Source organism: Hetaerina americana, unplaced genomic scaffold, assembly GCF_022747635.1.
Source record: "Hetaerina americana unplaced genomic scaffold, ioHetAmer1.1.p SCAF_7, whole genome shotgun sequence".
Classification (NCBI taxonomy): Eukaryota; Metazoa; Arthropoda; class Insecta; order Odonata; family Calopterygidae; genus Hetaerina; species Hetaerina americana.
Genome location: NW_027287316.1, coordinates 21,855,747 through 21,875,635, shown reverse-complemented (window position 1 = coordinate 21,875,635; position 19,889 = coordinate 21,855,747). Strand labels below are relative to the sequence as shown.

Here is a 19,889-nt window from a genome sequence, read left to right as displayed (position 1 = left end):
GTTTGTATTTTATCGCTTCTATCTTGTACCAGAATCTGAAGAAAATTAACCTCTTTCAGCCTTAAAAGGCACAATATTCTTGTGTACAAGTAATAGATTCAATTATAGGATTAGATCCTAAAAATCACTTTCAAAACTTACCTTAGCAATGCGAATGCCAGTAATCCATCGTGCCAAGGTAGGTCCATCTTCAGCGCACAGGAACTTAATGTATTTGGTAGATTTTGGCTGTTGCAAGCGTGGATGTTTGATGGCAAAGCAATACTCTGTGGGGGCTTTGTACTTCTTTTTCCAGCCAAGTCCCCAGTATGCCTGAGAGTTTGAAATAATAGGAAACTTTGTTAGATAGTTAACATTTTTCATTACATTTAATCATAAATTCTACTTTCCAGTCATGGCTAATTGTAGTTTAAAATTAACCAAATGATATTTTCAGGCACATGGCAATCTCAACACATTTTCAATTTCGATAAATAATTAATAAATCTCGCAGAGAATTCCATGGAATTTTTTATACACTGCACAAAAGAACCTCCCATAAAAGAAATTCTAAAAAATTTAAGATTGCCCTCCCATGCTGCATTTTTCAATAAAAACATAAACTTGTGTGAGTTCTAAGTTATGGCCACAAATGAAAGAAATTCGCACTGCCCTAATTAAACAATTAAAACTCACACACCCCCACACAAAATTAACCAAACACATAAATCTGTGTTCATTTCACTTCAACCGGTTGGGTCCTTTAAGAATTACGGACAGAATCAAAATTGAAACATTGGAACTGCATACATACCTCATTCACATCAAAGGTGGCCAGACAGACGAGCTGGTGAGAAGGAGGGCGATGGCTCAAGGAAGACGAGGATGCCTTCTCTTTTGGCCAGTAGTAGAGTCCAGAAGCACGGAGGACAAAGTGGTACCTTTTCCAACCCTTTTTGCTCTCTGCTTTCAGCCACAGAGGACCCTCCATGTCTGGAACGCAAGGCGCACCTCCATTGCCTGAGAAAAATTCCTAGGGGAGGGAATGGGGACATTTTCCACATAAGTAGGCACAAATTAGGGTTAACTATCCTAACTTATGAAAATATTAAAAATAACCACTATGATTCCAAAATTCTAACATGTGCAAACAAAATCCTTGCATGTGCAATGCTACTCATTTAAAAAAAATTCTTAGCACAAGAAGAAAACTGAGAATTAATTAACAGCTTTGTGACAGACCGTTAACGGATTGTGAGCATCAAATGGATGCTTATTAAATATTAAAATAGCAAGTACTTTAATAGTAAAGGAGATAAACCAAATAACCTCGGTTGTCTTTTTTGCTTAAGGGAACGAAACTTGTGAATCACATTTCAATCAGCCAACACAACAAAAATCATGCAATCAGCAAATATATGTACACTTGCATTCAATTACTGAAGTTAACTACAGTTGAATACAGAATAGGGAAAGAAACCGAGATGTCCATATCGGGTACAGAGCCAAAAAAATACGAGGCATGAAAACATAAAACAGCATCTCTCACCTCAATCAGAGCAGCTCTGCTGTCATCATCAAATTCACGCCCATGGTCAGAAGATGCCTGTGGCAGGAGGAATTCCTCAGGACGAGAGAACAGTTTGAGGTACTTGTCAGCACGCTCAACAAACTGGATTTGATTTTTCGAGTCGTTGGTCCACATCATTAAGTTTTCCACCAGTGGCTCATGGTCTTCGTAGACACGTTCTGCAAAAGCAAAAATATCAAAACATTAGCACCCAAAAACTTTCATGCATCAACGAGGACTGTAATACATATGAATCAGCTAAACTGAATTTAATTATGCATAACTTTATGAAAGTTATTCAATTCTTTGCTATTTCTCATTTCTAACTATCAACTTTAAAAAATACTCTTCCCATCCAATTTTTTTACAGATATGATTTTTTGGAGAATTTCCTACTGGACGGGGACTCAAAGAGTGCAATTGTTTCTTTCGCACAACACGAAAGCTCGCTCATTATATGCATTACTATCAATATGCTCAGCAAAGTGAAAGTGAACTTCTGAAATGGTGCACAAGAGAAAGCTATAATCTGTATAATAGGAAAGTGAAATGATGAATACATTAACATTATGAAATAATGATATCATAACCAGCACTAACAAAAATCGACCTGTATTAGGAAATGGGTACAATTGATAAGCAACGTTGTGAAACTATATGCTAGTGATTGGCAAATCTAGCCACAATTTCAACACAATACTGTATAAGAGGCATAAACAAGACATTTTTCCCCACAAATCATAACAAATTATTGTAAATTATTTTTGGCTGTGACCATTGAACAAAACTCCGCCAGTTACTCCAATAAATTCTTTTGGCCATATGAGTAATAGGACCGAATGAATTTATATCTGATTTCTAATTAAGGTACAAGGTTTAAAATTGGATGGGTCGTTGACTATGAACTACATTGTGGAAACTTTAAAAACACCATAGGAGGTAGAAAATGAAAATACATTTTTGAGTACTTTGCTGCTTGAAGTAGGCTTGACAACTGACTCTAAATGAACAAATTAGTACCATTCTATAGTTTTTAATTTTAGTTGACCTATTTTTGTCAAGTATGATGCTCTAAATTTTTCAGTTCACCTATCTACATCCACACTTTAATATAAGGCACTTAATATTCTTGGGTAAGAGGGAGAAATGTAAGGAAAAAATGACAGCTTACCCATGTGGAGGTGTGGCAGATATTCAACAAGTGCCCATTTTGGCTCCATCCTGACATGGTTCTTGTCAGCGAGTAGCCTCGCAACTTGCCCAGCACCCATCCTCTCATCCACCAGCAGGGACTTAGCAGAGCCATCCGAAGAGAAGGCCTTGATGAAAAGTTTTCGTACACTGGCCTCCCTCATTTTCTCCAGAGCTAAGCGTATCTTCTCTGTTTTGGCACGACTTGCCTCATCTACATCATCACCTGCCAAACCATGACTACGTCTGTCAATAATGCTATCCTGAAAGTCAAAGGAATAAATGAATTAGCCTTTCACTTCATCATTCTGACAATATTTGATTTAGAAAATGTTTCACTTTAGCAAAGAAATTTGAGAAGTATTGCTCTTAAAGGGGAATACAAGGATATCTCATTTATGTGTTATGTGCACTTAGCAATCTTGTTCATGATTCACATTATATTACTTCTTCAGTTTACACATTAGTCTACTATTTTCTCTACATACCTTAGTCGCTCCCTCTATCCCTATCAAGATAACACAGAAAATACCTTGGTCTTAACAGGAGTATCAACACATGAAATAGGATGCCTACTTTGTTTTAACCCTTGGCTAACTCTCCATCAGTTTTCTGAGATCACCTATGCTGGTGAATTACACATAGTCGAGTGTTTTTTCATGTTTTCTGGTTCTCAGCTCTTTTTGGTTTGTTTGCAGAGTGAGATTGCACTTTCTGCTTTGCTTTAAACATCCATTATCCATGAATTATTAGGTTTTTGAAGTCTTGAGAAAATCTAGGAAGACCTTAAAGTTTGTACCATCACCCCATGAATTCTTCTCATCCCCAGTTTCCCACTCCTCACCCGGCATCTTGGCCGTTAAGGAGATCTTCATTATTTTTTTGAAAAAATAGCTTCGGTCACAACGTTCTACTATTACACATGTCTTGCTCTCTTTTAAGTCCCTTCATTCTTCATTTTTCTATTTGATTGAGATCTACTAATATGAATCTGTATTCCACCAGCATAAGTGCAGGCCATTGTCTCACGGTGGACACTGGACCTCATTGTGGATATGAACTTATGTTTCTCTCTCTCTCTCTCATATTTTATTTCTATTTATCAATATTCCTTCACCCTTTTCTATTTGTTTATCTTGATTTTTCAAACCCTTTCCAGGATAACCAGCAAAGATTGTGGCCACCTGTATTTGTCTCCTCAATGTTTCCTTCCCCTTATGCTCCCACCAATGAAAGAAAACTACCATGTACTAATATGAGTGAAACCCATCATGTATACTTGTTCACATGAATTGCACATTTGCTTGTATTTATGACAATTGAACTTGCCCGTAACTATTCATTAATGAAGAATATGTATGTACATTTAATTGCTTCATTATTTGTTCTTCTTATTTTTTTTAATCTTTCTTATTCACACACACACAAACAATATTTGGGCAGGGGGCAATAAAACACCTCAGAGTACCAGCTGTCCTCAAACATCGGTGCTACTTTAGGGTTCTCCACCCAAAAGAATTTTATCACTAGCAGATGATGCAATTTTTAAAAATAAAGCATGAAATTTCCACAGTAATAATTGCATTCAAATTACATTTAAGGAATAGAGGTGCTGGAATTGGCTGAACCATAGGTCGCTCTCCATTTTTCATCAGCTAAATGAAAGGAGAACAGAGCATATGAGACATAGGAGAAAAGAATTGGTGATGACTTACTGTTTGTGGTTGCATTCCTCCACCAGTGCGTGGTTTGTGGCCTGAAGATGAGGAGGATGATGACGAAATAACATCAACCACCCTTCCTCCACCTCCACTTCCTCCACTGGATGCCGAACTCTCACTTGACAGCATTGATAGGTTGTCCGAGAATGCTGAATCATTGTCAGGACTCTCCGTTCGGGCCACTGCTAAAATATGAGCAGAGAGGATTTGAGAGCATGAAGACAATTGCATTTTATTCACAACGAGAAAGGGCCAGTATCAACTATATAACTAAGGGTCAGTATATCAACTATTATAATTATGTTATTGTATGCATCTAAAATGTGAAATGTCACATACTATGAACCTTGTAAACTTTCATTTCAATCACAAACACCTTCTTATGAATAATAATCTTTAGATGTTTTGTAGCGGCATACATTATTTGCACTGCACAATATCACAACCAGTAATGAAGGAGAACATTTTTCATGAGCTACAAAAAAGTTTCAAAAATTATATATATTAAAAATATCTTCTCCTGTGGACCTGTCTAATGATTAATTTCTCACAGCATCACATGACATACATCTGATGATCTTATATTATATATTTCACACTTGAGTCGCAAGTTCAGCAAAAAAATATTTTCCAGAAATCTCATTTCATTTTTTACTTACAGTATCAAGTCAATGAAAGAAAAAATGTATGGGTTCAATATAGAAAATCGATACAAAATATATTATGAGGTGTATCACATAGGAATTCATACTAATAATTAATCAATGTAGAAAATTTTACTCTTCAAACTCTCACTTCATCTTTCCCTGCTTAAGTATGGACAAAGCACAAAAAAATATTTTTACCCGGAGTATTATTTTTTTCAAGGCAACCGAGGAGAATTCATGACTAAGGAAAAAAAATAAACCCATAATAAAGGCTAATGGGCCAAGTACCTCAATCTGTTCACTCAAATGTTATAAAAGTTGGTATCCACGTCTGGCAAGGGTATATAACTGGGGATAACTGGCATATAACTGGGTATATAACTGACTATAACTGGGTATATAATACTATAATATATAACTGGGTATATAACTGACATAACTGGGGATTTGGCCCTCAGGAACCCTGACAACAAGCTACAAAGGGCTCATTATGATCCCTTAGTACCTGGACTACTTTAGCCACATGACAAAAAGCGTAAAATATTTACATGTAGATACATATCAAATTTATGTAGGTGTGTGGCACCAGGAAGGAAACCCATCTTTGTCATACAAAAGTTCATTTTTAAAAGTAATATGCATTTCCCTCAATCCAGTTAACTTTTATGTATACTCTCCCATCTTACCCTAAATGGAATGACTCAAGCAAACTAATATGGTGCCATGCATGGAGTTAGGCATACATATAACAAATAATTCCATAATTTAAAGTTTACGGACACATGCAAATTTGTCAAATATCCTTTTACATTTGTTCAGCATGATGCAGAAGCCCAGACAAAAATTGTGCGATGCCAATTCTGTTCATTATTTCACCTTCCTATCTTACTGTATCTGACTTCTTTCAAACTAAATGTAAGACTCCATGTATATACACTGTAACAGAGGGGAGATTATAAATTACAGATTTAGGAGTGATGTGGTGGAACTGTTCAACGATAACAGAGATGAAAAACTCTTCAAATATTCCACTTAATAAAGATTTATTTGCTCTTTTTTGAAAACAACAAGCAAATGAGCTCCAAAAGTGTCTACGGAAAGGAGATGAAACTTCAGCGGTCGCAAAACACATAATTGACTTTCTGACTGAGGAGGGATAGACAAATAAGTACTCTCCATACTCCCCCATCTATTCATCTTCCTCCACAAGCCTTCAATCTCAACCCCCCACTTTTACTTATGTTCTCCCACCCTCAAGAGCTTTGGTTTTCCCCATTCACGGCTCCCCTAACCCCTCCCAGCACGTGGAGACACCCTGGTATCCCCACCTCCTATATTTAATATATATACTGGACTCTGTAAATTGACAGCTTCACTTGAAAATGATGTAGTACATCGAAACTAGTCAAAAATAAATCTTTATTGCAAGAAAATTGCAAGAGTTTTTTGTCTTTGTTATAAGAGGAGAGAATGTGGGGGAAAATAGGAAGGGGCAGGAATAGGATACAGATGTTGGATGGAATCAAGGAAGGAAGGAAGTACATGGAGATGAAGAGGGACCTTGTTTTTGAGTAAGAAGCAAGTGAGTTGTTTTTTTGTTAGGAGAGGCAAGTAAATATATTGGGGTAAAATTGTATGGACTGTGCCCATACCAAACCTAACTTAACTGGTAGGATACTATTAATAATAATAGTACATATTAAGGTATTAATAGACTTTTATATTTAGACTATTTATAGGCCGGAACATCTCACTTAAAAATCTTACCTGCATCACTTCTGGACAACCCCTCCATTTCTTGAGAGTTTTCGGACCTCATCCTTGTGCCATCTGAGCTCGACCGAGAATGTGTGTGATGGTGTTGTGAGTTTTGGCGCCCAGTCCCTATGCCTCCGCCACCTCCAGGGGCACCGTGCTGTGAGCGACCCAAGGACTCCAGACCTGTATTCACAAGACAGGACACTTGTAAATATTCACCATTTGGCACTTCAATTGGGGAGATCTATGGTTTTAACAGGTAAAATGTGTTCTGATGTCTAAATTCCTACACCTGAGAAATTGTTAGGGATATATTTTTGCCTATCATTGGCTGATAATTAGTGCACACAATTACAGCGCTTCAGTGATATTAAGGAATGGATTTTCTCAATTTTTGTCACAATAACTATGTGGCACAGCAAAATGAATAGGTCTCAAATAAGTCTTTTCAGACCTCAAATACTCCAAATAAATGATCATGAGTAAATTTAATTAATTTTGGTTATCATTAATAAATATTAAGTATATCAGCAATTGGGCATTACAGAAGAAATGAATGATTCAACATTTTTGTTTTCTGTAAAAATATTTATACCCATATTTAGTCGTCTTTTAGTAACACTTCAGAATTTTTACATAAGTAACCGTTATGAAAGTTTGCATGAAGAGAGAAAATACTGAAATATTAAATGGTCCATTGTCAGCGGTATGATGCAATGTAATGCTCACTCTTTCTGTTGTGCAGAGTTAATGATCAAATTGTTTTTTGAGGATGAACACCTGTTTGACTTTAATGCTTCAACTGACTGCAAAAACTACCGTTTTTCTAAATACGTATCAAAAAAACGCACTTCGGTGTAGTTAGTGTATAAAAAGTCTGATGTGAAAAAGGTAATAGTGGAGTGTTGCCTCAGAAATTAAATTGCAGGTAAAATGTATAAAAAAAATACAATTCTAAAATAGATGAAAATATATAACATAATAAAAAAAATAAACACGGCAATCAATCCTAAGGTCAGTTTGGTAGGTGATGTACTAAGCCTGACTGCATGTGAAATTCACACACAATGGTAGGGGAGCCAGTTCCTTTCCCTTGAGTCGGTTATGGTTTCCCAGGAAGATCTGGTACCCGAAAAATTAAATAGCTTGAATGGACCTGCAGGTTCCCAGAGAGGCTTGCCCGGGAATCGAACCCGGGCCCTCCAGTCAGTAGTCCAAGGCTCTACCCCCTGGTCTACCATGACCCATATCAACCCAAAGAGCTAATAAAGAATGACCCAACAAAATGTTTTGCAAATCACACAAAATAAATTTAAGATAAAAATATGTATACCTAACACCTGCCAACAAAAATTAAATGAAATTAAACAAACAAAAATAAAGAAAGCTCACTCTTTTTCCTATGCACAACAGATGGTCTAGTGATGATACCATTTGTGTTTCCTTGGTAATGTGACTGCTGCTGTGAATTATGGTCACAGGAATTACTTGTGTGATTCTGTTGTCCTCGGTTTGTAGAAATGATGGGCACAACATCTTCATCCTGTCTCGCAATAGCTCTGTCATACTGACTTTCGAGGGCACACAATTCACCAAGGATAGCATCGAGGTCCACATCCTGGGAGTCTATGATAAGAAAGAGAACAAAATTAGCACTGTTTTAGCATGAAAAAGGCTTACAAAAATAGAAGAATACATATTTTTTCCAAATCTAGCCAATTAGATTTTTAAAAAAATTGTCCATCACGGATTTATGTTTAGAATGCAAGTGAATTTAAGCATGCCAGGTGGTTGAGGATTAAATATTCGTTAGATGAGACTATGAACATCCAATGATGATTCCAAAATCATTGAAATCAAAAATTTCACCAAGATAACTCCAGCTTTTGTGAATAAAAAAAGCTATAAACAAAGGTATCAACCTAAAGGTCAGTTTGTCAGACGAGGACAGAGTTAACCCACAATATCTATGTTCCCTGAAATTGAACCTGGGACCCATGTTCAGGAGTCCAATGCTCTACCCCTGGACTACCACTGCCCCTTTTGTGCATATTGTTCCCCAATAAATAATGCTAATTAAGAAACAATGAATCGTAAAACACAACCTTAAACTTTATCTCAATATTATTTGTGATATTTATCATAAAGAATGATCAATAAGCACTGAAGAAGCATCCTAGAAAAAGATTTTATTGAATTATGTATGTCCAACTGAGGCAATCTACTATTTGCTTATAACTATGACCTATAATAACAATGTTTTAACTCTCACAGACCAATCAAAAGATATTGCCTTTTCTCTTGGATATTGTGAAAGATGAAAAAGTAATAATTATACATGCATATTTTTACGATACACACTTATGATACACACATTATTTGGTAGGTTCTAGTTTTAAAATGACCAAAAAGGTAGTTTGCACTTCAGAATCACAAATTCAGAAATTGTATGCATTAGAACCACACAATGTGGTGGAGGGTGTGTCAAAGGGAGACAAGAGATTCCAGGGAAACGTGATGCCACATTTAAAGCACTCGACCCAACTTTCTGAGAAAAATAGTTGAGTGAGTGGAGTGCTTTTTTTTTTAACGGAAATTGTTTCCTAGAATGATCAAGCATGGCAGTTGGAGAGGGGGGGGGGAAGAGAGAAAAATGTTGGTACACAATAGCCAAGAACTAAATGGATGGATGACTCTGAATGACACAATTTCCTTGTTTGCTTGAACTTCTCAAACTGAAGAATTGTTTCAGTGTCACTTCCACTCCTCTTACACTCCGGTATCACCTTCATTGATACTCTATATTGTCTTTTCTTTTTGCTGGCTTTTTTATGGTCACTTCACTATCACTCCCATTTTCTTTTTTGGAGCTTCTATGAAACGGTAATATGTGAACTCGTGTGCCAAAAAAAAGAACATTTAAATCATTTACATATTTGTCAATTTGAAAAATCTCATTAGCTCAAAATGGAAAATGGCAAGGAACTGAATGAAAGCTGAGAAAAGTCTAATTTCCGTTTTAACACAGGTAGTACTTACATATATTTTTACTGTGAAAATGAAAAGGCTATATTACGCAAGGTTTAAATCAATAATAAATAAACATATAGTAAAAATTAAAAATGTTTAAAAAATCAACAGAAATTACGAGGGTCATCCGGAAAGTAGTACCCGTTCGTGAAATAAAGACACAAAAGTAAATATTAACAAACATAAAAAATTTTATTTGAAAGAGGATACTTTAAACTACTTCTCAACATAATCTCCAAGCAAATTAAGGCATTTGTCATAACGTGTGACAAGTTTCTGTATTCCTGCTGCATAGTCCTTCGCCGCCAGCTCATTGAGATACGCGAGGGACCCATCTTGCACAAATTTTTGCATAATGCAGATGGTGTTTAACAATTTCATGAACAATTGTTCGAGAAACATTGGGAAAATGCTCACAGATGTCATCAATTGTGACGCGCCGATCGTTCCTCACGAATTCGTCAACTGAGCTCACCAGTTGGTCTGTGATGACAGACGGTCTCTCCGAACGCTCATCGTCGTGTGTGTTCCCCCTCCCCATGTTGAAGTTGCGACACCACCGCCGAACAGACGACTCGTCCATTACATTGTCTCCATACACCTCCTTTAATTGGCGATGAATATCACATGGGCGAACGTTTCTTGCATTGAGGAATTTAATCACTGCCCTCACTTCACAACTGGCGGCGTTCTCAATTTTTTTAAACATTGTAAACAATCACAGAAACAACACAGGCAATGCTAGCGTCACGCAACTTGGCTCAGAGAAGGCAGACAAGCCACTGAAGCTATCTGACCTCGTCCAGCGGCTACTCGCGTCGTCAGCACTTCATGCGGCACGAACGGGTACTACTTTCCGGATGACCCTCGTAGTAGTAGTAGTACTAACAGGACCAGATAATAAATAATGCTGAAAGAAATATCTGAACTGTGTGGAGGAGGAAGAGAAGTCATCTCCATCCGTAGACATTTTTCAAAAGGATAAATATTTGTCATTCATTTGCAGGGTGAAATTCTAAAAGCACTGGTGTATTCATTTGAAAAGCTAATCACTCATTCTATCATAAAGAAATCTTACAGCACAAGGAAAGGATTTATCACTTCACTCATGGTCTCAGATTACTTAATTACCCCAACCACCTTAATTTTTAACCATAAAGTGTTTCATTGTATAATATCAGTTTTTTGACAAAAATAGAATTGCAGGCCTTGAGAAAAGAAGACAATACACTCCTCAGCAAAAAACTGAAGTCTTGACGAAAGAGGTAACATGTACTTTGGATTCTTACTTCTATTTGGATCATCTCGTATCTTTAATGCATTTAGATTTTAAATAGAACGAAAACATAAAGAGCATTTAAAATTGGTGCATTTATCCAAAATATTAATGCGGAGTCCACAAATGTTTATGACATCCATTCCCCTAACGATTAAAAACAAGCACGCCACCACCTGTCATGGTCAACAAAGGTAGTAAATCAACTCCGTTTGCTGATGACGTGGCGCGCCAAACTAGTTATGGATGCAAATCCAGGGAAGTGCCACGCGTGAGGAAACGGGGGACGGACCCCCCCGGGTGACTCACCTTCCAGGTTTGCCATGGAGAAGCGGTAAGAGTCTATCCTCGGGGCTCTTAGCGGGTCACAACTTCCAGGGGACTCAGCGCCCGCCGGAGACCTTGCAGCGGTACGGTTGACTCGCCTGCGCACCTTCGGCTGCTGCTGGGTTTGTTGCTGTCGGGAGCCTGCATCTCCCAGGCCCTGCGATGGGAGAAAGAGGAAAGAATGAATATACGATTAGATCGTTGGTTCCCGAAGCGGCGAGAAGCGAATCCCCGCGGAGGAGTGGAACTCCAGTCCAAGGACGTTAGAAAGCGAAAAAGATGGAACTAGTTCCAATTTCACACCAAAAACATCAACAAGGAACTTGGTTTGACAGGTGGAGGTTGGGGCTTAACCCGTAGCTTGAACTTCGTGTACTTGGGAGGGCGCAGCTTCCTTTCTCAGTGCCGTATGGGATTTCCCAATCTCCCCTCACAGATAATCCCATAACTTTGCTCCAGTTGAGAGTATCCGGAGGCATCACCGGGATTTGAACCCTTGATCCTTCAGTCATAGACTCTACTCACCACGGGCCCGCCACAGCATATTTACAAGAATATAAAATTCCATTACAGATGGCGGGAAAGATTGATGCAGAGAATTGGGACTGGCGATGGGATGTTGAAGACTGATCCAGGGGATAAGCAAACGAGTAAGGGGCAGGAATAGGAGATGGATGTTAGACAGAATGAAGGGAGGAAGGAAGTACATGGAGATGAAGAGGGGCTTATTGTAGAACATGATGTTGGGTTGTCTTTGTCAGGAGAGAAAAGGGCATTGTCGCTGCACCGTTTGGAAGCTTGTGTCCATTCCAAACCTACCTTAACCGGTATATTAACTAAATTTCAATAGCTAACAACACTTTCACAACATGATTTCACTGGCAGTGATGCGCAAAATTGAATGATACCTACTGAGTGCAGGAATTTATCACTAGTCTATGTTATCACTGGACTATTCGTAATTGACACTCATTATTTGAGACGATTAATTCAATCTTATGATTGATTCACATCACTAAAGTTACCAAATACTAGGGTGTCATTTTCAGAAATATATGCATTTTCAATGGTCCTGTGTACCATTGGCTCGATTTTATTAATCTCTATGAGTATTCATTTCAAAGAAAACTTCAAAGCAAAAATGCAAGGGGACTGAGCAGTTTAGGAAAGTAACACTTTTCTTTTCGAGCAGAGGTGTCAGCGAGAGGAAATACAGTGCGGGGCATCCACCATACCACGGCAATGTTTGAGAGAATTCGAATTCAGCGTCGAGGCGCGGGAAATAGAAGAATGAGACAGAATGCGGAAACTTGATTTCCCCGAGGTCAATTTACTTTATTATGGAAGGTCACAGGCTGGTAAATAAACGTTCCAACCAACCGGAAAGGGCGTTTTATGTACAAGCTTCGAGACGAAGGTTATACGGACTGCACATGGCAATGTTGCTTTCTAGAGGGACATTTATACTGAAGCGATTCGTGAAACTGTCTGTAATGGTCACCAGTGCGCTGGTCACCAGTTCCAATACAAGTCTTTTGCGGCAGTTGAGTTTTATCACTTACTGTCCACAAAAATTACTTTATTGATCCTCTTAAATAATTTCACAACATATCAATTAACTTTTGGAATTATTTTAAAGGGAATACATACACATATATACAAATGAAGAAAGAGCAGGAAATATATAATAATATAAAATAGATACAATATAATATGATAGTTAGGATAGGGATGTTGGACGGGATTAAGGGAGGGAGGAAGTACACATAGATGAAGAGGGACATGTTATAGAGTAGGATGTTGGGTTGGGTTGTGCAAAATATTTATTTGGTAGCTGTATCCATCCAAAACCTACCTTAACCGGTAGGTTTAATAATAATAATAATATACACATATATGTAGTATATGTATAATATATAAAAACTTTGATTTAATTTATACACAGAAACACAGAGGAAGGACATTCACATACGATATCTAGTTGAGGTTCCGACGGCACGGAAGTAATCATCAGAACCTTGTGAGCATCAGAGGATTCTGATTATGACGGCCGTCGAAACCTAAACTAGATATGCGAGTGTCCTTCCTCTGTGTTTCTGTATACAAAGGTTTCAATCAAAGTTTTTTATATATTTGTGGCGTCGCTGAAGAGCGTTCTTTTTCGAAAATACATATGTACGTGTGTGTGCATATATATATATATATATATATATATATATATATATATATACATTCAAACACGAAATCCCGCCAAACGGCGAATAAATACTCATATATACAGAAACATATATAAGGAAAAGGGATAGGAACACGTATAAAGGACGAACACAATAGAGGTGGGGAAGGCGGAATCGAACGGATCACAAGAGTAAAAATATCTCCTCAACCGGGACTCGAACACCGGATCTTTCCACTTGCCGGGCGGATGCTCTTAACCACTTGAGCTATCGAGGATATGTAATTTACCCTGAGATCCGTGGGTCTTATATGTCGCCAAGCGCCCCGATTCTTTAGCCAAGAGATGGCGTCAGGGGGCTGTTTCACCCACCAAAGGAGAAATAGACAATACACAAGAGGAAAGGACAGTGGTTAGAATTCATACAACATCATACAGGAAAAGAACAGTGCGTTTCGTGGCACGCATAGCCAGAAGAAAGAGATGAGCCACATTGGCCAAATACACATTCAAACACGAAATCCCGCCAAACGGCGAATAAATACTCATATATACAGAAACATATATAAGGAAAAGGGATAGGAACACGTATAAAGGACGAACACATTTGGCGGGATTTCGTGTTTGAATGTGTATTTGGCCAATGTGGCTCATCTCTTTCTTCTGGCTATGCGTGCCACGAAACGCACTGTTCTTTTCCTGTATGATGTTGTATGAATTCTAACCACTGTCCTTTCCTCTTGTGTATTGTCTATTTCTCCTTTGGTGGGTGAAACAGCCCCCTGACGCCATCTCTTGGCTAAAGAATCGGGGCGCTTGGCGACATATAAGACCCACGGATCTCAGGGTAAATTACATATCCTCGATAGCTCAAGTGGTTAAGAGCATCCGCCCGGCAAGTGGAAAGATCCGGTGTTCGAGTCCCGGTTGAGGAGATATTTTTACTCTTGTGATCCGTTCGATTCCGCCTTCCCCACCTCTATTGTGTTCGTCCTTTATACGTGTTCCTATCCCTTTTCCTTATATATGTTTCTGTATATATGAGTATATATATATATATATATATATATATATATATATATATATATATATATATATATATATATATATATATATATACGCCTATGTAAAATGGAGTGCATTCTTTATATTATAATGTTTTTCGAGAGGCAATTAGATCTGATAATCAGACATTCTTTACATCAGGGACGGCTGCAAATACGGGAAATATGAGGAAATTTGTCATGGGGGGCGCCAAAGGGTTGGCGGATCTCAGAAGGCTCTTGAGATTAGCGGGTCACCTGTATGTGAGAGAGGGGCATTGGGGCAGCAAGGATGAGGTAGCGTCATTGTCGGGTAAAGTAGGATATGAGCTTTTCTGGGTAACTGCGTTTGTGGAGTGCATGGTTTATATTGTGGAGGTATTTGTTGAGGCTGGCTGTGGTGTCGCAAATCTGGTTGTCCGCGGATAGAGAGAGGGTTTGGTGAACTTTTCCAGGTGAGAAGTTTGGAGAGAACTTTTGGTGTGCGAAGGGTGACAGCTGGGCTATTGCTCTTCAAAAGTACGATAAAACACGGAAATAAGTATTCCGCAAGAATAATTCTAAATAGAAGACATATTTCATTAGGAATAAATTATTTGGCTGGTCCTAGTCGAAAATTCTCCAGTTTTAGAGCGTCCGGATTTCATTTTGAGGTTTATTCACCTCAATAATTTTTACACAACGATGATGCCCATATTTACAAATAATATGTATAAACTAGATTTTTCAATATCTGCCCCTAATCTTCAACTATTGACGATAAGTTCCTTGAAGCAGGAAAAAACTATTTTTATCAGGATGATATACCTAATTGACCAGAGCCTATGTGCGTGGGCTACACGGAAAGCGATACAGAATTTTCATCCATGGGGAACCTTCACGAAAAACTTGATAATGACTACCCTCCAATCAGATCGGAAGAAGAGACAAGTAGCTATTTTTACCTCACTTAACTAGAAAAAATTGATAAATTCATAGCTTAATGCAAAAATAAATTTCAAAATATCCACAAATTTAAATCTCCGGATTACTAATCTTTAAAATCAAATGCCTCAAATAATCATTTGCGCGCGTCAATTTTATTCAGGAAGAAACCAAGTTAAGGGCTTTCATGGGTGCTTAAATTTAGAGGGACAGCCTATTGCGACCAATATAGTATAATACTCTATTATGCAAGATAATGTCTTTTTTACCCTTTAACAAAATTTGCCTGGTGCCAATTCAATCACGTTATATCGACGATAAAAAGTTTCGAGATTACGTTTTCAAGAACCTTTTGGTTACAAACGAAACCTTATTAACCACCTCAATTGCCATGAAATGCGAAAAAGGAAGCTATTCACAAAATTAGCGACATTTCCACTTTGTGGAAAATGAACATGATAAATATCTAAAGAATTCGCCCGCGGCGATTTGAATTAATGGAACGCTTTGAGAGATCATGGGTCTCAAGGCATTAGCCGGGAACGGAAACAATAAGGGAGGAATAGCAATTAGCGTTTCAAGTAAATAATTACTCAAAAGGAAAAGGCCCAAATTCTTGAATAAGGCCGACTTCAAAGGAGCATCCGGTCGGTATATTCGTCGCAGGCATGAAACTTTACTATTTACGAGGAACTATCACCAAGACAAGAAAACAACAGACGTAACAAACTCAAAAGCAAGTGAAACTGACGAATATATGGCTAAACGACGTTCTAGAAGGCTATGCAAGAAAAATGTGATTAGCAATTGAGGTGAGACGCTCTCAAGAAAGGAAAATGTTGTGGATGACTCACCTAGAACTTTCGTGTACAGAGGTTGCAAATAAATGGATCCTAAATAAAACGCTCGAACTACAGAATTTATAATGATATAGGCTGTCTGTAACATTACTGTCACAAATGGCCTTAATATACTTCTTACATGCATTGAAATGCGATTCGACTAAAGCTCATGTCCATTTTATATCATTAAGAAATATCAAGAAGAAAATATTATATTTCCGCGCAAGCAGTGATTGACACCCGTCAGTGCTTCACCCCTCTCAGCATACAACTGAAACTGGTTTATAAAAGAACTGCATGTACAGTTAACCGCATTCCAGCTTCAGCGGGAATTGTAAGTAAAATTTCCACCCAGGAGTCAGAACCTAAAAACGAGTCAGACGCGTGTTAGATGCCTGATTTCGACTCAAGTATAACTACACAATCAAGAAAAGCCATTGACAAAATGCTCTGAAAATGCCTCAGATGGACATCTACTCCCCTTCACCACCATCCGTTTCTCCAACTGAAAGATATAAAATTCACACTAAAAGACAAAAGAAACTTTTACCGTTATACGACGAAAACATTTTTATACGCAGATGAGCTCTAATGAGCATCCTCTTGTTTGGCAGAAAACTGTAGAAAACCAAGAGGCAATCACTCCACAGTATGTAATAACTCAGCACGTTCGCCATGGTAACCTATACCAGCAATTTGTATGAAACGAAGGCTTAATTAAATCATACGATACTCAAATGAATCGCCAGATGTGGTGGGTTTGTCTCTTTCCAGCGTTAATCTCCTTGCAAGCGTTTATCTGGTTTATTTTCCTTGTTAACGATGCTCAAATAACGAACTGAGAGAAATTATGTACATGCTATATTACACGTGCAAACCATCAGCAACTGAGATGATGACATGAACATTGAAACGCAGCCCCTCTTTAATAATGAGACCAAATGATTACATGATGATCACGACCACAGGCAAAGTCGGCTGGATAATTTGTAATCTGCATAAAAATATCCTGACAATAAACAATATTTATTTCCGTCCGGTAGAAGTTACGGCATTATCTTCAATGAATAACTGCATATGGCATAATAATGGCTCCTATCTTATAAAACCATTTAACAAGATTCCGCTTATTTTCTGTCTACATTGATGGATATCCTACGAGCTATGATATTAACAGAGTAATGGGTCCTCTTCTATTAAATTTAGTAAAAAATTTCAAAATACGAACATTTCCTGATACCTTTGGCACTAGCCTTAAAAAACATGAACGAAATCGTAAAACATGTTACATTCTTGCGCTATAAAAATTATAAGCTCTTTCATACTAGCTAAGCTCAGCATTATTCACGAGTTCATCAGACGGTGACTCAAACACATCGAACACATCAAACACTGAATCAAAATGGAAGCACACGATTTGGTTTGGACACTATTAAAAAATAGTGTTTAGCGGGGATTGTACAACTCCAGTGAGAGCTCCTCGTGTTGGGAGGTCTCCAAGTTAAGTATTCGCGAAAGAAACCAAGGATCAAGCGGGGAGGTGAGCATCCTCAGCTGCCGGGAGAAACCATACAGAGCTCACCGCAACGATTTTCGGGAGTCCCGAGACTTAAAAAGCTTTAAGGCTTCATCTCGCTCTGGTTCCATGGAGTAAGGATGTTCTCGGGACAGTCTCTTATGTTTCTAACCAATTGGTCACCACCACATACCCTTAGCAAAGAAAAAACAAAACTGATGGACGGATAATCACGGTGTGGGCGAGAAGATAGTCAACCGTGACTCCAGAAAGGGCAGTAGTAGATCGCATTTGGTGCGCACAAAAAAAACATTTTTCTCCCCTCCCTTTTACTTTTATTCCCATGAAGACCATTGCACCTTAACTCCCGGGTTCCCTAAAACGATTTGATAGTGACACTGCGGTTCCAGACGGCATCTGCTTCGCCGACTTCGTCTACACGAAATTAAAATTGCGACGAAGGCGATCACGGGAGAATTTATTATGCGGAGGAGGCGCCGCAAGGTCGGCATGTTTACCAATCGCTCGTCCAGAATTCGTGCCGCGAATTTCAAACGCGCCGTATCGCTTCCTACGAACTACCACGCGATGCTTGGAAGCATACACATTTCGAAAGGAATATATCTTTTCCTAAAGAGCCCATGAATTCGTCTGGGCGTAATTTCGATCTGAAAAAAAAACACTCGGGAAACCGAAGGATTTAATGATAAGCTGGTCGACGAGGAAAAAAACCACAACGTACGTCGCCGACGCGAATGAAGAGGGAAATGGAGGGAGGTGCATCATATTAAAGCGGCACAAATATTGAATCATATTAAGTCGCAGATTCGTGAATTTGGCTAAGTATCCCAGGATCTTGTTTGCATGTCGACAAGTGCTCGAAGGTTCACTCCAATCTTAAGTGAGGCGAGTTTCTCTCGGAGGGGGTCGTCATTTCTGCTATTAGACAGTCAACTTGCTATAACAGTTCCAAAAAATACATAAAACCGACCTAAGACGACTATTCACGAAGAAATTAAGGAGAAAAACAATTTTAAATAAAGCAAAACACTAATATATTACTAATACTAATATTCAAAACGATTCAACGTGGGATATCAACGCGAGTTATGCGTCGTCATCTTGTCGTAAATTTAAAAAAAATGAAGAATTTCCACTAAATGCTAATGAGATAGATTGAAACAGGATCGAGGTGCTCAAAATTTATGAAGAATCGTTAAGGTTAACTTTCAGTATTCACTTCTGTCCATAAAACTTCGGTAGAACCAAGAGATAATAGTTTTTTATCTTCGCTAATATTTTCTAGGTATGACACCAATATTCAACACCGTAACTTGTAACCGTTATTCACGTGACGACAAAAACATATGCCTAATTACCTTCTCACAGAAAGTAACAAAACAGGCTAGTCATTAAATTCATTTCCATGCTCGCGCCAGACTTGCGAAACATGACGATAACCTACCACTGGCAATGTGCCAAGGAGCTGCCTTGATTACATGTTAAACAACCTCAGAAGCAATAAAAAAACGCATTCCGACGATTGTCGCAACTGCAGGATCCTAGGAGATAAAAAAAATAACCCCGCCGGGGGTCTTCGCCGATGCCCCACGGTACTGCGCTCGGAATGATCTCTTCTTCTTTAAAGGAATGCTTCACTCGAGGAGGGATTAATCTCGCCGACCTAACCAAACGGACATAAAACGTCAACGGAAAATACCAACACGACAGGAAATATTATTTCCACACTTATCAAAAAAAAAGCCGTGAAAAGTTTTTTTTTCCTTCCCTTTCCTCTTTCCTTCTCCTCTCCAAAAGGAAGGAGATGCCCAAGGTCTAAATACCTCCCCAGAAGCAAATTCTCTTTGATTTGTTCATTCGAAAGGGTT

General features: G+C 38.3%; 1 protein-coding gene across 5 annotated transcripts in view; it reads right to left on the bottom strand.

Moving 5' to 3' along the window:
• The window catches only part of pico (ras-associated and pleckstrin homology domains-containing protein pico), a 178,680-nt gene that overhangs the window by 4,269 nt on the left and 154,522 nt on the right, over positions 1–19,889 (bottom strand). For 2 of the 5 annotated variants that reach the window (XM_071594881.1, XM_071594885.1), the window contains exons 2-9: positions 11,482–11,656; positions 8,259–8,492; positions 6,876–7,049; positions 4,456–4,646; positions 2,721–3,003; positions 1,529–1,728; positions 794–1,012; positions 142–312 (exon numbers count right to left, since the gene is read on the bottom strand). In XM_071594881.1, the coding sequence (XP_071450982.1) occupies positions 142–312; positions 794–1,012; positions 1,529–1,728; positions 2,721–3,003; positions 4,456–4,646; positions 6,876–7,049; positions 8,259–8,492; positions 11,482–11,656 (1,647 nt within the window). The remainder of the gene's footprint in view (positions 1–141; positions 313–793; positions 1,013–1,528; positions 1,729–2,720; positions 3,004–4,455; positions 4,647–6,875; positions 7,050–8,258; positions 8,493–11,481; positions 11,657–19,889) is intronic. The other 3 variants (XM_071594882.1, XM_071594883.1, XM_071594884.1) reach the window with 3 other exon arrangements.